Source organism: Camelina sativa, chromosome 15 (genome assembly GCF_030686135.1).
Source record: "Camelina sativa cultivar CO46 ecotype springtype chromosome 15, ASM3068613v1".
In the NCBI taxonomy this organism is placed as follows: domain Eukaryota; kingdom Viridiplantae; phylum Streptophyta; class Magnoliopsida; order Brassicales; family Brassicaceae; genus Camelina; species Camelina sativa.
Window position 1 is genome coordinate 5,529,183 of NC_141894.1, and position 17,824 is coordinate 5,547,006.

Genomic DNA, 17,824 nt, shown 5'->3' on the forward strand with positions numbered 1-17,824 from the left:
AAATTAACAGTAAAATTCACATCATTTTATTTCAAGGATACTTTTGTTTAGGATTTAAGTTTTCTTTAATAAAATATTTTAAGTTTATCATCAAAAAACTGAAAAAATAAGAACCCTTCTTAAACATCTTGAAAAGGATTATAAGTTTTGAATATCTTTTTTTTTTCTAACTTCTTTTGTTGTATTCTATTCTTTTTCTAAAAGTTAAGCTACATTTAAAACAATATAAAAATGTAATTTAATAGATATTTTGGCTAATATAGTTTAGATATTGTTCTATTATTTAATCCCACATATTTTTAGATCATTTTATACCAGATAATTTTTAGTTAACTAAAATATAAATGGTGGTCAGTTTTTTGTATTATCAGTAATATGTTAATGTTTACAACATATATATATATATATATATCGACACTTTTCTTATTGCTCTAATAATTATAACACTATTAAATAATGTTGTTGGATTAAACATGTCAAAATTTATTTTTAACCTATCAAAATTTTAAAATAGAAATTATGTATATAACTATTTTCTGTTTAAGGAAATAAATTATATCTTACAAAAAATTGTTTTCCAAAAATTTAATTTAATTTAATAAATAATTGCTTTTCTGATATTATACCGTGAACAATTTATAATTACTTTAAAAAAATATTTTAAAATAGGGAATTGTTGTATAATATTGTATATGTATTATTATATTCATATAACTTATGAAAATAATATAAATCACGCAACATGTGAGATTTTTCCTAGTTATTAATATACTATAGAAGTGCAAAAGTGCTAGTGAGAGAGTATATAATTGCAGGTTTTAATTTTATATTCATGAGTACCAAAACCGCAGGTTGTCTGTGTTGAACCTTAATAGTTAATATCATTTTGTATTAAGAAAATGATACAATCATTTTATGTATGGACTCTATGGATAATTGGATACAGTCCTATTGAATTATTTTTGGCGAAACTATATAAACTAATAAATTCCCGATTTTCAGTTGTTATATTAGACGTGCGGGTTAATATATTCAATTGAATGAAAGTAATGTAAATATACTGTTTACTACACTACCTAAGTAAATAAGTTTTTTAAGAAAGTGCATTTGTTTAATCATAAGGAAAGAGAACCAAGAAAATTGAATGGTATGGTAAAATATAAAAAAACATACGGGCTTTAGTGCAAAAGATTGAAAAGACGAGGGGTTAAACTGAAAATTCGATTGATCCAAATCAATCTCTCTTTCTCTCTCTATTCCTAAAAACCTCGCGCCACAAAACCCTAGCTTTCTCCTTCCCGCTGCTACTACTCGTTGAGGCTAACGGAAGGGTTAGTTGTTTCTCTCCCCCTCGGATAGCTTCTTTCTTATTTTGATTCTACGCTTTGTATATTCTTCAAAGTTTTGATTTTTTTCTTTTTCTTTGTTTGTCATTCTCAAATTCGATAGCACAAGAATGGAGGGGAGGTTTGCTAATTTGTGGAGGTTGACTGTGAATGAGAGTAAATTCGTGGAATCTGCGTTGCAATCTGAGCTCAGAGTCGATGGTCGTGGCCTTTATGATTACCGCAAGCTTACTATCAAGTTTGGCAAGTTAGTTCTTACACTTTTCTCGTATATATATACATTGGTGTTGTTTAGCTTTAAATCTTCGATTTTTGTCATATGTTTGAATATATTTGCCTTGCTCCTTTGATTTCATGCATTTGGGTCTCTTCAGTTTATTACCTCTGTTAGAATGCATACCAGCTTATGCTTTTGTTTCCTTCCTTGTACTTTTGATTTCTCTGGTTTGTGTACTATTGTTAACTGTGTGAGTTTTAATAGGGAATATGGTAGCTCAGAAGTTCAACTTGGTCAGACTCATGTAATGGGTTTTGTGACTGCTCAGCTAGCACAACCTTACAAAGACAGACCTAATGAAGGCTCCTTCTCTATCTTCACGGAATTTTCTCCAATGGCTGATCCATCGTTTGAGCCAGGTCATCCTGGCGAATCTGCTGTTGGGCTGGGCCGCATTATAGACCGTGCTCTAAGGTAAACATCTCTTTTGGATTCATCTCTGTTGTTGATGCTACAAACGAAAACTTTTGGATGTTGTGGCTGGATTGATGTGTCTTTGTCTTGGTGGTTGCAGAGAAAGCCGTGCAGTAGATACAGAGTCGCTCTGTGTTCTAGCTGGAAAGCTGGTCTGGTCTGTCCGCATTGATCTTCACATTTTGGACAATGGAGGGTAAGTTCGATTGGCTGCATTTCTTCTTCATGTGTAGGTTCTTGTTGTAACAATGATCTTTTATGTGTATTTTGTTGCTCGTTCTCTTACAGGAACTTGGTTGATGCTGCAAATATCGCTGCTTTAGCTGCACTCATGACATTCAGGAGACCTGATTGCACTGTAGGAGGGGAGAACAGTCAAGAAGTGATTGTACATCCACCCGAGGTTAGTCATTCGAAATTTTCAGTTTAGTTGATGAACTTGTAAGAACTTGATAACTAGAGACAAGGAGGTTCTCAACTTCAACTGTTTGTTCTATATGTGGTCTCTTTTACAGGAAAGGGAACCACTTCCGTTGATAATACATCATCTCCCAATAGCCTTCACGTTTGGATTTTTTAATAAAGGCAGCATCTTGGTAATAGAATTGTGCTTTTTTATAGATAATTTAGTTTACTACTTTTTCTTATTCCCGAGATAAGAAGTATGTGATAAGTGTGCTGTGTTCTTATTCAGGTGATGGACCCAACTTATGTTGAAGAAGCTGTTATGTGTGGGAGAATGACAGTGACAGTTAATGCCAATGGCGATATTTGCGCAATCCAAAAACCGGGAGAAGAAGGCGTGAACCAGAGTGTAGTCCTTCATTGCCTGCGTCTTGCATCTTCAAGAGCTGCTGCAACAACAAAGATAATAAGAGAAGCAGTAGGGTTTCATTATCCAGAGCGTTTTCCTTTTGGATCGATTTGTTTTGATTTTAAGAAATCGATTTTGTTGTGCTTTGTTATCATGGTGTAGGTTGAAGCATACAACCGTGAGAGGAGCTTACAGAAGGTGAAGCGACATCATACTTTGGCTAAGTCTGAAGTTTCTGGACCTATTGTAGTTGTTTAGGAAGAGACAACAACCAAAGAAGTCCCCAGGGCAGGAAAAAGCTGCATATATGCATGTTTGGTTATGGCTGTGGTGGTTGATTGTAACTTTTTGGCGGTAAAGATTTTAGTTGTAGATGTCGGATCAGCAACACTAGTAGAAACGTTAATATGATTAAAATGACAGTTTTCAAAATGTCATTACGTTGATTATGAACAGCTACCACCTGCTGTTCATTCTTATGAAGTCGGTTAAAGCTTTTTTACAAATGACAGTTTTCAAAATGTAATTACAACGAGATGTTGTTGTCTGGGAGAAACAGGTATCTGAAACGAGAATCGAAGGGTAGTATTCCGCAGTTACGTGAGGCGAGAAGGCTTTGTCTTCTCTGAGAGATGCATTGCTCCACAAAAGCCGCTTGATGTGGAGGAAGGTACCTCGATATCCAGACCCCCAAGTTCGAATCCTCCACCAAACTCTTGGCATAACACTGGAGCATTTTGGGTACTAAGAGCTTCCCTTTGCTACTCAGTCCTACTGATGCTTGTATAAAGTCCCTCTGAGCTTCTAGTAGCTCTTCCTTCACTCCTTTCGCTGTGTAGATCCTCACCTGCAACAAAAGATAAAAGTCTCCAATCTTTTAGACTTCACATTATTACACTCTGACATCAAAAGAGGAGACATTATAGTTAGTTAGTTACCGCAGGGGATGAGTACATTCCACAGCTCAGAGCAAAGCCGAGAAGAGGTTCATGTGTATCAATGCTTGCCCTGCGCTGTTCTTCTGATACTTTCATCTTGTGGATGGCAAGAAGCAGTGCCTGCATCAGAAAGCAAAGTAAATTGTTTAACTGATTCTGTAAGAGGAGAACAAAAGAGCCCCGAAGATGAAGCTGGGTTCAAAGCTCATACAATTTGTGGCCTGTGCATAGGCGGTTTCATCTTCAGTATCACATATTCCATTGCCGCTGCAGTATATGAGTGCCCTCCAACTGTATAGGCTGCCTGTAGAGCCAGCACAAAGGAATAAAATAAGGCAAAAAAGAAATGAGAAGGATGAGATGAACAGAACAAAACTTATGTCAACTGATATTACCTTTTGCATCAATGAGAAAAGCTTCAGGTCGCTTTTTGGGACACCATAAGCCAAATACGCCTACATACATATAAAATACCATAACTCTCATAAGCATTCAATTCATTAACAATGGTTCTTGATAAGAAGAGGGGAAGAAGGGACTAACATGCATAATCAACGCATTGTAAAGGTTAATCCAGAAAGCTAGCTTCTCGTTGCAGCTAAGATGAATAGGGTTTACCCTAGCCAATTGCTCCACCAGTGTCCTATTCACAGAATCAGCCAAGTTCATGTTTTTGAGTCTTAACAGTTAAATCATATTTGACAAAAACCATAAAAGGAAACTCCATTACCTGAACTTCCTCAATGCCCCAGAAGCATATTCCAGCTGTTTCTTTCCAACAGACATCCAAGAAACCTCGGATGCCAAACTATAGTTTCCAATCTCCGCCCAGCTTAACTTCCCACGAACTCTATAAGGATCAAAGACATCTCCTGTGGCCAAAACACTGGCGTTGTTTTGGATATCTATTTGGGGGCTTTGCACCCATGATGAGATCATTGAACGTTCTGTTGAAGGCCACCAGGACGCTGAGCTTGATAGATGCCCGCGAGGTGATACTGGTGAGAGTTGGCTCTCGTTTGAAGATGCTTTTGAGGTTGCTTTCGGATCAGCCAGAGACATGAAGATGTTCTTCATACATCTCACCATTTCTTCAGACAATAGATTAGGATGATCCCACAGGTACTTTGGTGGCATTCCTCGAGGCAGTTTCTTCGCATTTGTCTTTCTCATTATCCTCTTTTCAAGAAAGTCATTACTTGAGTCCAATGTTTTCTGGATTAGTAAGTGCAAAAATGTCAGATACTAAGTGATAGACAGAACCAAACCTAAAGGTATCCAGGAAAAGAAGACTAACACTATGTCAGTACCTCAAAAATTGATTCTCCTGGAGATGATTCAGATGAAGATTCTTGGTTTTGAGCTGTCTGGTCTTGACATGGACTACTGTCTTCTGCTGATTGATGGAATTCGGAATCTGAAGGATTCAAATATCTTAAGGAAGAGGAAGGGTTCTGCATAACTAAGACATAGTTAAACACTAACAAAAGATTACAACTAAAATAAAAATGCATGATGAATAAAAAAAAAGTGAGATACATACTGGTGGAGAAGCCGAATGTGTCAAATGGTATTCCGCGAGCCTCCTCTCATTTCGTTCTTGGCTAAGTTGGAAATTTAGTGACATCATTTCTTGCTCGAGCTTCGTGACTGCAGTCTCTAGCGTAACTATATTGGAGAAAAGTTCCTGAGCCTGCCCAATTTTTCAGAATCATCAGTGAAAAACAAAACGGTAGTTTTCAAAAATGCAATCACAATAGCATGAGTTGAAGGAACAAACAGGATGTGGAACACTAGAAGAAGCAGATAACTCCCAAGGATCTTTCTCCATGACACTCTCTAAAAAGGTGTGCAGATCTATTTCTTCTTGGAGTTGCAGTTGCAATCTTTTTACCTGCAACAATAAAAACTCTTTCAGCACTATAAACATTCCACATAATAATCATCACTGCTCTTATTGAGTTCAGGAAGCTCACATCCTCTTCAAGTTGAAATCTATATGGAAAAGATTCACCACTTGTAGATTCTTGGCAAGCTTCTTCTATGCGCTGAACAGATTAAGTAAGCAAGCTCTTATTATTTTTTCAAGAACTTCAACAGTAAGTTTCTGAATATAAATTCAGTGTAAATGTTCATACCTCTGGCATGATTACTGTGCCCTGAGATTTCTTTATAGAATTCGAACGTCTGAGAAATGGATTGGATCTGAAGAAAATTAAGTCAACAACTAGTAAGGAGATGCAAAAACAAAATCCAGGAGTTGTAGAAAGAAGAAGAAGAAATGGTAAATACTTACTTAGATTTCAAAACTTGAGAGTCATACATCCTCTGGAGTTTGGCAGTTATTACCATAAAAGCCAAATGTACTTCAGCTTCTTCTCTCAAGTACAAAAGAGTTAAATTACAAAGTCCCTGCACAAATCAGATTCACATAATAAATGAGATAAGATAACATTTAGAGGCAAAGACTAATGTTGTTGTCTACTAAGCACAAGACATTAAACAAATTTTGGAGGTTGACAATGGCACATGGAGTCGAGTCCAAGTACAAGAGGAAGAGGCAAGAGAAGACACTGTTACACCTGTGAACATCTAATAACGACAAATCTAATTATAATTATACAAAATAAGCGCAGCAACATGTCCTTTTCAAAAATCGACCGGACAGCAAAACCAGTCCACATGGTCAAAATTTCACATTGAAAGGTTTTGACAGGTTAATCAGTTACTGGTTCCGGATAACACAAGCTGAAAAACAAGAAGATGCAATTCTAGATTTGTTGGCGACTGTGTGTAATCAAAAGTTTGATTTTCATATGGTGATTTGTCTGAAAGCTAAGATAATTCAATCATAAGTATTCAAATCATACAAAATTGATGAAAAGAGAAGAGATAAAAGAAAGAAGAAGCTAAAGACTCCTATCCCTAAAAGACAGATCAAGTGGTCTCTGAAATAACAAATCTTTCTAATTGTGACTTGAACAAAAGAATGAATAACGCAAAATCATTGGGTCAGGAACAGATATAAAAAAAAAGATTGAAACTTTAAATAATTTTGCAACAAAAAAAAGTTGGAAACAAAGAGAAAGAGATATGAGCAGTGGGGACAAAAGCAAACCTTTTTTTTTCTAGTTCTTGCAATGACTGAAAGAGAACATTCAAGAAAGAATCTGAGAGAGATAGAGAAGATGAAGAAAGATTTATGTGGATTCGGTAACCCTAGACTTCTTCTTCTGCTAGATTCTCTCCCCCAAAAGAAAAAATCTTAAACTCTCTCTGCCTTATTAAGAGTACAAAGAGCAGAGACGGAACCCTCTTTATTTATTTACCAAACTTAGAAAAAAGTTTCTCAATTTGAAATTCAAAAAACTTCTCAAATGTGTGTCAGCATTTAATGCTTAACTAGAAAAAAGACTCGTATTTTTATAATTATTATCCAATTATTATTATTATTAAAAAAAAAAAAAAATGAGTTAGGAATTGGGCCAGAAGTACAAGACAAAGATTTGTACAGTCGAACAGAACAGTGGAGAATCTGTAACACTAGTTTCAATTTACACGGGCACTTAGATTTTGACGTCTTTTTCTCCCAAAAAACAAAATTGGATATTTCTAACCTATTTCTAAAGTAAAGTAAAAATCTTAAAAGGAGAGAAGCAAAAGAACCAAACTCGTGTAGCATCAAGCACCCCATTATCACATGCAAGCAAGCGATATAACGTATGTTTATACATTTTTTTTTGTCGCTTTCTAGTCAGAGCTTAGTGGACTGGAGCCTGATTCCTTTTTTTGAGTTTTTGTTTTCTTTTGTTGACAATTTGATATTTTTATGTATTATTATTTTTAACAATTTAATATTCAAAAATTTGAAAAAACCAAACGAGTTATAATTAAAAAAAAAAAAAAAGAAATCCACTTTCCCAGAAAATCATGGTGTTATTTTGTGTTGAAATAATTGTGTTGTGTACTCATCACGAGTTTTTTGTTTGTCTTTTTAATCTGTTTAGATTCTTGCGTATTTTTCTCTAAATCTTTTCACTTTTGAACTGATACTTCGTTTAAAAGGAGGAAATAAATAGATAAAATAGACAAATAATAATGCAAATACATATTTCATATCCAAATATATAAAAAGTTGATTATAGTCGATACACTAGCATAATTAGGTTTGGCTTTGCATCTTTGTATATGAAAATGCTAAATAAACTTAAAAAGTTGATTATAGTCGATACACAACTCGATCACTGCTGATCTTCAGATACTCTGGTTTTGCCAGGTTTGTAGATGGAGATTGTAATGAACATACGCCAATTCTTCCAGACGCTTTTTATCATAGTAGCTCATCCATTCAGCGGCCAATAGCTTCTCTGCTAAGCTTCTCTTCAGTTTGTACTTTGAAGCTCCTTCACATGTCTGACTCAGAATCTTAATGGCAAAACTCTTCAGCTCTGGGTGTTGGCTCCCGTTTTTAGTCCACCATTCAACTGCAATGAACAAAATCAAATGTATATATGCAAAGCAAACAGAACAAGTATTTCAAAAATTTCAAGAAAATAATTGACTCACTTGGAGATATTCCAGAGATCTGATCAGCTTGACTTGCCTCCTTATAGCAAGATTCACCGGATTTGTACATATTAACCTGTTCGGAAATTGTTACTTCCTGGCGAAGTCCTTTAACCATGTGAGCCAGAGAGAGGACAAGACCGGTGCATACATCTCGACCAAAATGGAAATGACCTGAGTAGTAAGACGCTGGATTGAGAAAGTAACCAGTAGCATGAAGAGGGTTGCCAAAGTGTTGGTTCCACACATCATCAATAACATCCCATACCGGCTTGTAAAACTCTTTCTTCTTCTGGAAATTACTTGCGGTGCTCACCTTGATGCTCCTTATAATGTCATAGATATATCCAACGTGCTTGTTCTTGGCAGTTGCAAACAGACGCACTCCATGAACAAGAGCAGATGTACCTCTCACAGATATTCCAACAGCTTCCCAAAAAGAGGAATTATACACCAAACTGGCAACTGCTACGGTGCACTCTTCTTTCTTCCAATCAGGAGAAGCAAACATTCCTGCCATCATCGCCCTGAGCATATTCTCTACAGTTAGATAAGGCGTAAGAAAACCAAACTCGGAGACAAGTGCAGTTGCGTAGACTCCATGACTGTGAGCTCTGAAGATTCTCAGAAGCGAGGGTTTGTTATTGATGAACTCCTGAATGATATTGACCCTGTCAAGTATGTCTCCAAAGGAATACAATTTCCCAATCTCCAACAGCATAAGCTCGATGCAATGAGATAAGCTCACTGACCAGAAAAGTTTCATGTCTTCACCCCCAAGTAGCTTGTTTAGGTCACCAACCCAACCAGTGGTCGAACATGCAACAATCTGAATCACATTTTGCACCCCAACTTCCTCAACGATCCCTTTTACAAGCGATTTTAAGGCAGTGACATTGGTTCTGATACCCGAAACATCATAGGAGTTCAGATAGACTGGCCCAGCTGGACAGTCAGCAACGAAAGAAACCAGATCTCGGCCTCTCTGGTCGATCCAAGCATCCAAAAGGATGCTGCACCCGGTGATCTCCCATGTTACTTTAATCTCATTCACCCGATCTTGCACTTCCTTCAATGCTTCTTGAAGCATCCAGCCTTTTAGATCACGAGAGTCAGGGAACTTTATCCACATGTTATCCTTACCACCAGCTACTGCCATCATCGATATTATCATCTCTTTGAAATTTGTTGACTCCGCAGCTGAGAAGTCGACACCGTTTTCATAAATGAACCGAGCAACGCACCTTTGGAATTGTTTGTTAGCTTCCGCAGCTGCTTTCATGTCCTTACAAGCACGACTTCTTTTGGGTCTTCCGGGCAAACCACGACCACTCCTAGATCGCATCTTCATAATCATCGCAAAAAACGCCACTTTAATTGTAGGATCAACTACTCCGCAGTGGGTTACGTCTTTACCTGTATTAGCCAAATGCAATTTGAGACGAAAAAAGTTACTCATTCTCTTTCCACAGTGCTTGCACTCAACACGAGTTCTCCCCTCCACCCAAAATCCATGCTCATGAACATTCAAGACGGTACCAGCCATTTTAAGATTCACTTTAACGCAGAAAGAAATGAACCAGCTGCACCAATATCCAAAATATTTGAATGCATGGCTTTAGTTTCACAGAGAATTACTCAACTTGATCTCAGAGTAAATGAAACAAATGCATGTCGATCGACTAAGAGAAGAAAAGAAAAAAACCCTAAACTTTAAATCCAACAAATGACGACAGATTAAACCGACCAAATATAACGTTCACACAACCAGCAAACGAGTCAAAAACGAAATGGATCGGAAGACCATATATATATGTAACTTTATCCTAAGTAGTATCGAAATTTGTTTTTGCTTTTTTGGGTTTTTTTGTGAAGAATTTATCCAAATTGTTCATCATCATGAGTTACGTCCATGGGTGACACACAAGATCAAAAAGCAAACAAGGTTTTATTCAAGAACCGGGAAGAGAGATCACAAAAAACAAATAAACAGACTCATTGATGTTGACGAGAGAGTGAATTACCTGAGTGGCTTTGGCAAAGGGAGCCTAAGCCTCAGAGAGACAACGAGACTAGGAGGAGTGATCGAAGTCACAAAACTCTTTGTTGGGAGAGAGAGAAAGAGGTGGATTTGTTTTTGACACCGTAAATAATTGTGTGTACATGAGACCATTAGCCTATTTGTAGGATATTTTAAACATGAACATTAGTCTCTCTTTCATTAGTCAAAAAAAGATAAGAAATCTATTAAATTGGCTTTAAAAGGAAAGTAACTAGATTTTTTATTTTTAAGCTTTAAACTAAAGTAATTTCTCGTGTATTTTACCGTAGGTAATTTTTATACTTACTAATGTTGAATTATATTGGCCAGTAGTCTCTCTCTCAATAGTAAAAAAGGTAATAAATGTATTTCTTAGGCTTCTAACAAAAAATAAAATTTTAACTTTTAAAATTTTAAATTAGATAATTTCCCGCGGTGTATGCGTGTATTCTACGGCAAGTTATCTTTACATTCTAAAGTAATGTTATATGCTATATATTGAACATTAGTTTCTCTTTATTAAACAAAATAAATTTTTTACTTTCAAATTTTTAAATTAGATAATTTCCCGCAGTGTATGTGTGTATTTTACGGCAAGTTATCTTTAAATTCTAAAGTGATGTTGTTATATGCCATATATTGAACATTAGTTTATTTTTGTTAAACAAAAGAAGATAATGGAAAGTAAATATTTTATCTTTAAATTTTCAATTAGGTAATTTCCCGCGTGCTATGCGTGTGTTTTACGGTAGGTTATTTTACACTTTGAAGTGTTGTATTATGCAACCATGACATTTTTTTTTTGCTTTTAACATACATAAAGTTAAAAGCAAAATGTGATCTAACATTTATTATACATAGATAAAAATGTGATCTAAGATTTTTTTTGTAATACTTTAGATCACAATTTTATCTATAACCTTAAAAATATATATTTATGGTTGCTATATATCTAGGTAGATAAAAAAAAATTATAGATAAAAATGTGATCTAAGGTTAATTGGGATAAATATTTGATTATATACAGAAGAAGTGAATTTGAGTTTGAAAGTGAATGATTTGTTTTCACTCAGTAAATAATTACATTTGAAAGTAGTATATCATATTTCAAAAGAGAGTGTATTGTAAGACATATGTACTCACTTTTCTGGTAATTTTGAATTAAAGATTTACGTACTTCAACTTCTTTCCACCATTGTTTGATTGATTAATTATCAAGTGAACGTTACAAAATGATTCACCACTTGCATGTGGACTCTATCAAGTGAACGTTACAAAATGATTCACCACTTGTCGACTCTTGCCAGCTTTCTCTATGCCTCTGTAGATATTATAAGCAAGCAACCTCATCTTTAGAAACTACGACAACGACTTCTCTCAGCACATGGAGTCTAGTACAAATGTAATTATAGAATAAGAAATAATCTCCTTATAATCAAACAAAATAATACGCTCGATTTACCAGTAATGGTTCTAAAGATGAGCCTTGATAAATATATAAAAATTACAAACTGAATCTGCGCAGAGACAAAAGCTGAACGGGTCATTCCATATAAATATGTGCATGACAATATCTTTACTGCTTTTCACTTAAGTTTGGCTTTGCAGCTTTGTAGATGAAGATTGTAATGAACAAACGCCAAGTCTTCCAGATGTTTTCGTTCACAATGGCTCATTCCTTCAGTGAGCAACAGCTTCTCTGCTAAGCCTCTCTTCAGTTTGTACCTTGAAGCACCTTCACATGTCTGGCTCAGAATTTTGATTGCAAAACTCTGAAGTTCTGGATACTGGCTCGCCGTTTGAGCCCACCACTCAGCTGCAAAAAGAAATTTAGAATGAACAAAACCTTTTGCTAACTGATTCAACTACACAAGTGTATACAAACCAAACAACAACCAAACAACTAAATCAAAAAGTCAAGAAGTTCACTCACTTGGAGTTTTTCCAAAGATCTCATCAGCTCGACTGGCCTCGTTAAAGCAATCTTTGCGGAGTCTGTACTTATGAAGCTGTGTGACAATTTTACTGTGACCTTCTTTTGCCACTTGAACCACAGAGTGGGTAAGACCGATGGAATCTTCTGGATCAATACGTAACTCAGTTGAGTAGAAAGAAGCCGGATTCAGAAAGTAACCAGTAGCATGAAGAGGATTGTGAAGTCGATAGTTCCAGACTTCCTCTATCACATACCATAACGGCCGATAACATTTTTCCTCGTGATTGAATTCCCTCGCGATATTCTCCTTTATACCATCAATAGTGTCATAGATATATCCAACATGCAGACTGTCAGCAGATGAAAATAAGAGCAGAAGACCATGAATCAGAGAAGATGTACATTTCCAAACTCTTTCAACATTTTCCCAAAAAGAGGAATCATTCATCAAATTGAATATAGCTGTGCCCCCTTCTTCTTTCTTCCAATCAAATGAAGCAAACATTGCTGCCAAGATTTCCTTCGCCTTGAAGATATTCTCTAGAGTTAGATACGGCTTAACAAACTCAAACTCAGAGGAGGAGGAGGAAACAGTTGTGACTATTCCATGACTGTGATCTCTGCAAAATTTGTTGTTGTTGATGAACTCCCAAATGCTATTGACCTTGTCAAGTATGCTTCCAAAGGAATGCGTTTTCACAATATTCACCAGCATAAGTTCGATACAATGGGACAGACTCGCAGACCAGAAAACTTCCCTGTCGTGATCTTCATAAAGCTTGCCTAATTCACCAACCCAACCAGAGGTCGAACATGCAATAATTTGAGTGACGTTACGCACTCCAACATCCTCCAAGAGCCCATTGACTAGCGATAGCAAGGCAGTGACATTGTCTTTAATATCCGAAACATCAAAGGACTTCAGATAGATTGGACCCGCTGGACAGTCAGCAACAAAAGAAACCAGATCGCGGCCTTTCTGGTCAATCCAAGCATCCAACAAGATGCTGCACCCAGTGATCTCCCAGGAATCTTTACTCCTCTTCACATAATCTTTCGCTTCTTTCAAAGCTTCTTGAAGCATCCAGCCGTTTAAATCACGAGAATCAGGGATCTTTGGCTCCATCTCACCACCACCAACAGCCATCATCATTTCTTTGAAACATGGGGAATCCACAGCTGAAAGGTCGACACAGTGTTCATAAAAGAACCGACCAATGCACATTTGGGCTTTGTTTAACAACAAATCCTGTCTGTCAGCTTCCACAGCTATGTCAACTAATCCTGTCAGTATATCAGGAGGAGAAACACTCTTGCTTGACGAGGCTTGGCTTTTCTGACGCTTACCAATTTGGGAATTCACAACTCTCTTAGCACTAGTAGTATGACCATGACCATGACCAGCTTTTCTCTTCACAAGCATCGTCCGAAACGTATCTCTAACAGCAAGTGAAACTTGGTCACAGTAAGATACAACTCAGATCCCCAGACGTTACCTACAACCTAACAGGAACATGCATCAAAATCAAATATTGAGTTTTTAACACAGAATCCACTAATTTGATCTCAGAGTAATTGAAATCATATAACATAGAGATGAATTTTTTATAAAAAAAAACTTTTTTTACCAAAACCCTAAATAACCAGCAAATGAAAGGAAAAAAAAAAAGTCGACTTTCAAAGACGCATCCTCCATTGGTGACACAGCAAGGAACAGCTTTTCTAACAGAGAATAAAACACATTGCTTTGGTAAGGGATGAGAGAGTACCTCTGTAGCTGTGTCAAAGCGAGTCAAAGTGAAGAATTTGTTCTACAGGAGGCAACGAAACCTGGAAAAGAAAGACAGAATCAAAACCCTTGTTTTTCTCCTTTCTCCAGAGAGAGAGGGAAACTGAAGAACTTGTTTTTGACTCCGCGGATAAAACAAGGTTAATTTATTTTACGTATATTATTAACCAACTTTGGTCAAACTAAGAGAAGAGAAAAAAAAAACCCTAAACTTTAAATCCAACAATGAAGACGGATTAAACCGACCATATATAACGTTCACACAACCAGCAAACGAGTCAAACGAAATGGATCAGAGTATCAGACCATAGATATAACTTTATCCTAAGTAGTATCGAAATTTGTTTTTGCTTTTTTGGGTGTTTTTTTAAGAATTATCGAAATTGTTCATCATCAGTTACATCCATGGGTGACACACAAGATCAAAAAGCAAACAAGTTTTTATTCAAGAACCGGCAAGAGAGACACTTCCAGTTTTCAGTAACGATCGATTCCACACAACAACAAAAAAAAAAAACACAGGACTCATTGTTATTAGAACTTGACGAGAGAGTGAATTACCTGAGTGGGTTTGTCAAACGGAGCCTAACCCACAGAGAGACCAACGAGACTAGGAAGAGTTATCGAAGTCACAAACTCTTTGTTGGGAGAGAGAACGAGATGGATTTGTTTTTGACACCTTAAATAATTGTGTGTACATGAGACCATTAGTCTCTCTTTCATTTGTTGGATATTTAACATAACATTAACATTAATTAGTCTCTCTTTCATTAGTCAAAAAAGATAAGAAATCTATTAATTTAAAAGGAAAGTAATTTTCTTATGTTGAATACAATTATGTTGGCCACTAGCCTCTCTCTCATTGTATTTGTTAGGTTTCTAACAATTTTTTTTTTCTTTTTTTTTCAGAGTTTTATACTAGATAATTTCCCGCGGTGTATGCGTGTATTCTACGACAAGTTATTTTTACACTGTAAAGTGATATTGTGTGCCGAACATTAGTTTTTCGTTATTGAACAAAAGACGATAATGGGAAATAAATATTTTATCTTTAAATTTTCAATTAGATAATTTTCCGCGTGTTATGCGTATGTTTTACGGTAGGTTATTTTACACTTTGAAGTGTTGTATTATGCAATCATAACATTTCTTTTTTTGCTTTTAGAATATATATATATATATATATATATATATATATATATATATATATATCTTATTATATAAAGCTTGATGTTAAAATTACTCATTAACAAGATTGCGACACATGTCAACTGTATCATTAAGATGTTGACACGTGTCAATTCTAAATTTATTAAAAAAAATCTTAAAAATGTAAAAGTAAAAAACTTGTCATTATAATATTTTTATAAAATTAAAATAGAGAAAAGAAAACCAAATTTTATTTAAAATCTTTTTAAGAAAAAAACCTTTGTAAACTTCCAAAAGTATTAAAAGGCAATCTTATTAAAAGGCAATCTTAAAAATATTAAAAGGCAATCTTATTAACAGTTTTAAAAATATTAAAAGGCAATCTTATTAAAAGGCAAGATTTTGACATATGTCAAAATTTATATCAATCTGAGATTTTGACATGTGTAAACGTTAATATTTAATAGGAAGGATTTGAGATTGCAATAAAAAACAAAATATTTTGTTTTAAACAATATTAATAATGTGAAAAGATAATTATCAAAAAAATTATCTGAGATTTGACATGTGTAAAAGTTAATATTTAATAGGAAGGATTTGAGATTACAATAAAAAACAAAATATTTTGTTTTAAACAATATTAATAATATAAAAAGATAATTATCAAAAAATAGAAAAAAATTAAAGTTTTTTAAATAATTATAAGGAGGCTATATATATATTTCATAAATTTGAAATTCTAATATTATTTACTTATTTCTAATTTTAAGTTATTAATTCTACAAAAAATAGAAATGAGATTAAGGAAAATATAAAGTTAATTATTAATTCTAAATTTTGTAAATACTCACTTCTATATAAACAATTAAACATAGATCATCTCATATTTTCCATCTAAAAAAATAATTTACTAAAAAATATTACTTTCAACTTTGTTTATTGGTAAAAAAAAATTAATGTAGAGGTAAGATAAATATGTTGACCCAAAAAAAGATTAATATATGTGTCTCTTTTTCTTATACTGTATTTTAAAATTTAATATAATATTTTTGATTGTTTTATTTAATTTATCTTTTCACTTTTAAATTATTAGGGATTCATATATTATTGTGCTTATAATTTTCTATTATTTCTATATTTATGTCAACTTAATTTTCTTTTAATTTCTCAACCTTGATTGGTTGGTCATATACCCTATTTGTGCAAACATAATTGTTACCATTCATTCAATACCAAAGGGAGATAAGGAATAGAAGCTCATCAACCTAATGGTTAGACAAAATAGACTTATCAAACACAATCTTACAACAAACATAGATAGATAGATTAAAAAAACATAAATTGTTGTTAATAGATCCATAGGAGTTCGGAGATTGTGACACCCTGGTTTGTGAAGCGTGCTTGAGCTGGAGTAGTTTCAGTATGGATGATCTTTCGGGAACTGATTGTCGGAAATGTGCGAGTGGGGACAAAACACAAGAAAATATCATATAGTGATTTGTAGGGTCTGTAAACAAGTATTTAAAGCCTCTCGGACGTAACAAACCGGCCGTCGGATATGGGTCGGCCAAGAGTATACGTGGGGCCCACTAAGAAATATGGGCCGTGGACCACTAAAGAAGGTGGGCCTGTGGACATAAGGCTCACTAAGCAATGTGGCAGTCGGGGCGTTCTAGAGACAAAAGCTACATTATGGTGTGTCAAATAAACTTCCCCCAATACATTAGAAAATTTAACATTAGTTACTATTAAAAGATTTTGTGATGTTAGAAAATGGTCTTTAGTATCATTGGTGGTTGGAGCAAGCCATTTTGAGATAGCTAAAAGACATGAACATGTTCTCTCCACACATGAGAAGAGCAGAGCAAGGTTCTCTCTATGGTGGAGGAGGTTGGACCCAAGGTTATCTCCCCAAAGGAGGAAGGTGGAGCCAAGGTTTTCATCATGGTGGAGGAGGTTGGACGCAAGGTTCTCTCCATAAGGGATGAGGGCGGAGCCGAGGTTCTCTCCATAGTTGGTTATACACTATTTTTATTCAAAATGTTTTAGTAATTAAAAAAACTATGCAAAAGTAAAAGTAAAAAAAATATAATAGTTGGTTTAATGTGTTCATACATATATTTTCTGTGGTGGTAAAAATATATTTGTAACATACATTATATAGGTGTAAAAAAATACGTTTTTAATGGTAACATACATAAAAGATTTGTAAATAGATATAGATCAGTATATTATAATAAAAATAAAACTTATAAATAATGTACAACAAATTTTAATATATTTTTGTTAAATTTAATATATATTGGGTTTCAGGTAATTAATAAAAAAAATATAGATAAAAATGTGAATTAAGGTTAATTGGGATAAAGTATTTTTGATTATATGCAGAAGAAGTGAATTTGAGTTTGAAAGTGAGTGATTTTTTTTTTCACTCATAAATAATTACATTTTCTTTCCACCATTATTTGATTGATTAATTATCAAGTGAACGTTACAAAATGATTCACCACTTGTGGAGTCTTGCCAGCTTTCTACTCTATGCCTCTCTACATAT

At 34.7% G+C, this 17,824-nt stretch overlaps 4 protein-coding genes across 9 annotated transcripts; 1 reads left to right on the forward strand and 3 right to left on the reverse strand.

Annotated features, from left to right (window-relative positions):
* Positions 1-1,206: 1,206 nt before the first annotated feature.
* On the forward strand, positions 1,207-3,283 carry LOC104745525 (exosome complex component RRP45A). The gene is made up of 8 exons (XM_010466787.2): positions 1,207-1,331; positions 1,450-1,593; positions 1,828-2,037; positions 2,138-2,233; positions 2,326-2,440; positions 2,553-2,633; positions 2,732-2,920; positions 3,014-3,283. Exons 2-8 carry the CDS (start codon positions 1,457-1,459, stop codon positions 3,107-3,109), a joined length of 924 nt encoding a protein of 307 aa, XP_010465089.1. The 5' UTR covers positions 1,207-1,331; positions 1,450-1,456; the 3' UTR covers positions 3,110-3,283.
* Positions 3,243-7,380, reverse strand: LOC104745524 (uncharacterized). 3 transcript variants are annotated; one of them, XM_010466786.3, is made up of 13 exons: positions 6,908-7,380; positions 6,086-6,201; positions 5,928-5,994; positions 5,766-5,837; positions 5,570-5,683; positions 5,333-5,482; positions 5,100-5,243; positions 4,520-5,004; positions 4,333-4,432; positions 4,185-4,244; positions 4,001-4,093; positions 3,790-3,909; positions 3,243-3,698 (listed from the first exon to the last, which is right to left on the reverse strand). In XM_010466786.3, the coding sequence occupies exons 2-13, from the start codon at positions 6,139-6,141 to the stop codon at positions 3,378-3,380; spliced, it is 1,782 nt and encodes a 593-aa protein (XP_010465088.1). In that variant the 5' UTR covers positions 6,142-6,201; positions 6,908-7,380; the 3' UTR covers positions 3,243-3,377. The 3 variants fall into 3 exon arrangements, with proteins under 3 accessions (XP_010465088.1, XP_087344814.1, XP_087344813.1); XM_087488688.1 differs by having other exon boundaries at positions 5,100-5,251; positions 6,908-7,189; XM_087488687.1 differs by lacking the exon at positions 6,908-7,380 and having other exon boundaries at positions 6,086-6,857.
* Positions 7,381-7,885: 505 nt separating this feature from the next.
* LOC104745526 (uncharacterized) lies at positions 7,886-10,582 on the reverse strand. 2 transcript variants are annotated; one of them, XM_010466789.3, is made up of 3 exons: positions 10,380-10,582; positions 8,356-9,938; positions 7,886-8,273 (listed from the first exon to the last, which is right to left on the reverse strand). In XM_010466789.3, the coding sequence occupies exons 1-3, from the start codon at positions 10,526-10,528 to the stop codon at positions 8,044-8,046; spliced, it is 1,962 nt and encodes a 653-aa protein (XP_010465091.2). In that variant the 5' UTR covers positions 10,529-10,582; the 3' UTR covers positions 7,886-8,043. The 2 variants fall into 2 exon arrangements, with proteins under 2 accessions (XP_010465091.2, XP_010465092.1); XM_010466790.3 differs by having other exon boundaries at positions 8,356-9,771; positions 10,380-10,545.
* Positions 10,583-11,788: 1,206 nt separating this feature from the next.
* Positions 11,789-15,289, reverse strand: LOC104745530 (uncharacterized). 3 transcript variants are annotated; one of them, XM_010466797.3, is made up of 4 exons: positions 14,683-15,289; positions 14,102-14,162; positions 12,330-13,835; positions 11,789-12,212 (listed from the first exon to the last, which is right to left on the reverse strand). In XM_010466797.3, exons 3-4 carry the CDS (start codon positions 13,753-13,755, stop codon positions 11,983-11,985), a joined length of 1,656 nt encoding a protein of 551 aa, XP_010465099.1. In that variant the 5' UTR covers positions 13,756-13,835; positions 14,102-14,162; positions 14,683-15,289; the 3' UTR covers positions 11,789-11,982. The 3 variants fall into 3 exon arrangements, with proteins under 3 accessions (XP_010465099.1, XP_087343075.1, XP_019092197.1); XM_087486949.1 differs by having other exon boundaries at positions 12,330-13,828; positions 14,683-14,830; XM_019236652.2 differs by lacking the exon at positions 14,102-14,162 and having other exon boundaries at positions 14,683-14,798.
* Between the last annotated feature and the right edge of the window lie 2,535 nt (positions 15,290-17,824).